At 32.3% G+C, this 5,147-nt stretch overlaps 1 protein-coding gene across 1 annotated transcript; it reads right to left on the bottom strand.

Annotated features, from left to right (window-relative positions):
• Window positions 1–2,235: 2,235 nt before the first annotated feature.
• LOC140956362 (UDP-glycosyltransferase 86A1) lies at window positions 2,236–4,513 on the bottom strand. Its single transcript, XM_073413081.1, has 2 exons — window positions 3,826–4,513; window positions 2,236–3,366 (listed from the first exon to the last, which is right to left on the bottom strand). Exons 1-2 carry the CDS (start codon window positions 4,343–4,345, stop codon window positions 2,378–2,380), a joined length of 1,509 nt encoding a protein of 502 aa, XP_073269182.1. The 5' UTR covers window positions 4,346–4,513; the 3' UTR covers window positions 2,236–2,377.
• Window positions 4,514–5,147: the final 634 nt, after the last annotated feature.

The raw sequence follows: 5,147 nt of genomic DNA, 5'->3' as shown, positions 1-5,147 counted from the left end.
AATTTAGAAGCATTCTACATTTTTCAAATATTATTATATATTGAATTATAACTTATCCCTTTCAAATTGGATAAATATACAATAAAACTCATGTTAATTTTATTAACAAAAACATTTAAATGAAATAATGGATTTGTCGATAATCAAAATAAGAAATAAACAAATTTTGATACTTGAGTGAGAAATAAGATATTTAAATAAAGTTATAATTGTCACAATTAAATAATGCACTTACATGCATTTATCACTGTATTTTACAACTAAAATGTCAAAAAACGTTTCCACGTATCATTTTTATATCATATTTAAAATAATTATGAATACTAATTTTTATTATTTTGAGTTGGCCTTTGTTATGAACAATCATTGTGAATAAATTGAATTTGAAAATTCTTATATCTGGGTATATCACATATTAATATATCAACCTAAGTCCAGATAATAAAAAACGACAAAATGAACTTATTCATCTTCAATGTACACAAATTATATAGTAAAGATATATGACAATTAAGACAATGAAGTAGAATATATGCTCACAAATAAAAAAATATATAGACAAGAAAAACAATAAATAAAAATATTTTTTTCTAGATATAAATATATATTTTATAACTTTTTACAGTGAATTGGAGAAGAAAAAAGAGAAAAAATATTAACTCTTTTGGGTAACAAAAAAAAATAGAGATGAAAGAAGTGTTTGTCATACAATGAATTCAGTTTCTAAATTAAATGTATACTATAAAGTTATATTTACCGTTCAAACTTTATAAATGCAATGAATTTTTCTCAAGATAAGGGTACTCCAATGTTCCCGTTAAGATATTTAAACAATTAGAAAAATTAAATATATTATTTTTCTAGAGGTAATAGCGATATTACATTAGTAATTTGATTGTGCTAATTATATTTATGAGTTAATATGAAATATTAAAATAAATGTCATAAGAGTCATTCAAAAGATGATTTATTGTCAAAAATATTATTATTATAAATTGCAAATAGATGACAACATTTAATCAATATTTATTTAAATCAATCTATCAGTACTTTTTATGTGATGATAGATTGTTATAATAATTAGGAGTAAGCATTCGGTCGGTTCTGTTACCGACCGAACTGAATTAGTCATAATTGGACCGAACCGAAATATTTAGCAATAACCGAACCGACCGAATTAATTTTCATAACCGATGAAAATCGAACCGAATTAAAATCGGTTAATTAGGTTGGTGACCGAATTAACCGATTAGTTTTAAAAAAAATTTGTGATTTAACTTTAATTATATATGTAATTTTTTTGAACACTACAATCTACACAAATGCATAAAAACATAAAATCACATACATCACAAATTTTTCTTTAGAATTATGGCTGATTTTAAAATTAAAAATTTAAAAAATATATTAAAATTGATAAATAATAAAAATTTATTAAATAATAATATTTATTATATCGGTTAATTCAGTTAGCCGATTTCAAAATTTTGACAACCATAATCGAACCGAATTAATCGATATAACCGAATTTTTTTTAATTCGAAAACCGAATTTCTGAAATAACCGAACCGAATTTTCGATCTGACTCGGTTCGGTCGTTTAATTCGGTTTAATCGAAATTTTGTTCACCCCTGATAATAATGTGTAGTTTATATGTTATCAAATATAAGTGTCTAATAAATTAAATGTGGCTTGGAAAGTAAAAGCATCCAGTAGAAATTTTTGTCATTTTACATAAAAGAGAATAATAATCAAACAACATTATATAAATATAAAATTGCATATCATTGATTGACAAAAAAGATTATAATAATTGAATATTATAATAAAATATATGCATTATTGAGAGAATATGACAAATAACAAAATAAAACAATATGATAAAAAAGATATAAAAAAATTTTAGTAGTTCAACTATTTTTTTAAAATGTTAAAAATATTTTTTTTCTNATATGTGTGTGTGTGTGTGTGTGTGTGTGTGTAAAACTACTAACTTAGAAAAATATTGTATGGAAATATAAAAATATACATGAAAAATTGATTTACATTTAAGGAAATTACAGAAATTCATAAATATAGTTGTGACTACTAAAATATTATTGTACTTCTAAGATGCCTACTACAAGATGTGAATAACCAACCATTTATGTGTTTACCACGAAATTTTGACATTTTGAGGGGAAAATGAAAGGGTTGCTTTGATTTGAAAGGTGAGGGATTGTCGAAATTTGGGTGTATGTTAAATTTAATTCCACAATTTTTCATTCATTAGCAGCAAAAATAATCCTATACATTTTGTAATTGATTTCAAGAAAACAAGCTGCAAAGGAAAAACTACCTTGCTATTTAGCACCATGACATCTATAAGAAGCATAAATTAGATAGCCTGCTGACATAGATTTACTCCATTGGGAACCCGAACATGATTTGCAGATTGATCCTGAATCTCAACACTGGCTTCACTTTTCTTCTTCATCTGAACCTTGATTTCTTCCATGAACAAGCTAAAGTTTTTCTCCGACGATCCGTCGCTCGGCAAGGCATTTTTCAATGTCCTCCTCACATCCATGACTGCGCTCCTGAGCTCCTTTGAACTCTTCCGACTCATCAAATATTTGATCTTTTCCGCCACTTCTTCACGGGTTATCGTCTCCCTGTCGCGGAGATTAATCCCAATCCTCCAGTCGTTGACGACTAATTTGCAGTTCGTGAACTGATCCGTGAACAAAGGGAAGCAGATCAAAGGAATGCCGCACCATATGCTTTCAAGAACGGAATTCCATCCACAGTGCGATAAAAAACCTCCAATGGCACGATGCGAGATGACTTTAATCTGGCTGCACCATTGAATAATCAACCCTTTTCCGTTCATTTCATTTTCGAATCCAGCTGGGAGAAAATCAATCTCATCGGAGCTCACAATATCAGGCCTTACAACCCATAAAAAATTCACCCCACTTGCTAACAGTCCATGAGCTATCTCCCAAATGTCCTGTCTACTAGTGGTGTGAGCATGGCTACCAAATGAGACATACAGAACGGACCCATCAGGCTTAGAGTTTAGCCACTGTGTACAGTCTGACTCGGACCACAGGCTCGTGGAAACCGTGTGGGTTGTGAAGCTAGAGACAATAGGACCAATAGCATAAGTAGGCTGTTTCTTGCATAGAGCTGAAAGTGTTTGGGATTCGAGTTCTTGAACCGTGTTGCAGATGATAATATCAGCTTTTTTTATGTCCTCAAATGCTCGGTAAATCACCCGATGCACCACCGTCCATATATCAGCAGCTTGGAGGTACGACATGAGATCGGTTGGCTTGATTGCCTCAACTCCGGGTATGTAATCGATCATATCCTTCCTATTCTCTAACAAATACATATTCTTTAATTAGGCGAGGAGGCTGATTTATCAAACAAAAAAAGTCAAACTTTATGCATAAGTTCTCGATACTAGTTCCACCCTCAATGTTCGCAACCTTTAAATTCAGGGTAGACCAAGATGAGCAAGGACTAGAAAGGTCACCGTAACCGTTGTTCCAGTTCAATTACAGTTTGGTGTAAAAAGGCATGGTCATTCCATATATTACCACGTTAAACAGCTAAAAAGGTCTTGAAAATCTTTTAAAAATATGTATTATAATCAATACTAAACCTATGTACTGCGCACGAAATTTATCAAATCGCTTCAAAACCATAATCTTGGGTCTATCAATATCTCATTTGCAAACTTGGCATACAATACATAGGAAATCGACACAAGCTAAAGCTAAAAAGACCATTAATATCCCACAGGAAACCAAGAATATCTAAAAACAGAGCACTCACCGGCGGAGGCGAAGTGGCCATTTGCCTTGAGCAGGTCCAGATGATAATATATAGACAACACCAGAGCAGGCTCCGTCCAAAATGAAACATTCACCAAGCAATGCTTCAGCGCAATCTCCGACGCCCAAACGTAGAAAGTATCCGAAATCAAGCACGTAGCAGGCGGATCAGACTTGCACAAATTCGCCACTAGTTCGTCCACGTGAGCGGAGAAAACGTGGAGCAACCCCTCCACAAATTGGTCGTGGTTCATAGATCTATCAAACGAGAGAGGAAACCCGTCGGACACCGTGGCGTATCGGATGTCCAGCCCAGACTCCCGAGCTTTGTTGAAAATGTCGGCGCCGTCTGTCCGCAGCTGGGCCCTCGAAATCCTGTAGTGAACGGATTGCGTGTTGACGAAGGTGATTGTGAATCCATGAGACGCGAGCTTCATGGCTAGATACACAAAGGGGTTAATGTGGCCCTGGTATGGGTACGGGATCATTATGGCGTGCGGCCTCCGATGGCTTCCGGCCATTTTTTTTTGTTGTTTTTTATGCTTCTACGGTGGATTTGGGATTTGGGTTTCAGGTGGAGAGAATAGAAAGGGGAAAATATATTGAAGCGTGGAGAATTTTGTGGGGCGATTGTGTGCGTAAAATGGCAGTGTCTGAGGCTGAGGATAGGAGAGCTGTCTCTGTCTGTCCACATTTTCAACTGTCCGACAAAGGTCAAAAACAAACAAAAGGGCGATTGTCAAGTTTCTTTTCATTTGCCTTTTTTTATTAATTTAATTAATATTTTAATGTAATTGGCTACCAACCACTGCAAGTAGATTGTTACATATTATTTATTTAAATATTGATTATTGAGAACAAAGGACATTTTATTATTTTAATATAATTTAAAATTTTATAAAGGGAAAATTCATTTCTTTAAAGGGAAATAATAATAATAATAATAGTGGAGCATTGAATATAGTGGAAGCCCACTAAAGTAAGTATAAAATAATCAAATGCCAAAAAAATAGAATATTCTTTTCCATTCTCTTTAGAATTGAAAATTAATTACCCAATGGCTGGCCATAATCATTTTCAGACCAATGTCTTTTTCTTTCTAAAGTCCGTTTATTTTAGATTTATAAACTCAAACAAAAGTTTTAGATGTTAATTAAGAAGGGTTGGGGGCAATAACCTTACTTATCTAATCATATTTATTTTACATAATTCTAAGTCAATGAAATATTTGAAATTTTAATATATAAGTTGAAAAATATTTAAAATAAGCTCTCCTAAATACTATCTTTTGACGATCTTGATTAAAAAAAAAAAAAAACCATG

This window comes from Primulina huaijiensis, chromosome 13, assembly GCF_012295235.1.
Source record: "Primulina huaijiensis isolate GDHJ02 chromosome 13, ASM1229523v2, whole genome shotgun sequence".
Taxonomy (NCBI): domain Eukaryota; kingdom Viridiplantae; phylum Streptophyta; class Magnoliopsida; order Lamiales; family Gesneriaceae; genus Primulina; species Primulina huaijiensis.
The sequence above is the reverse complement of the archived record's forward strand: the minus strand, read 5'-3'. Positions and strand labels throughout refer to the sequence as shown.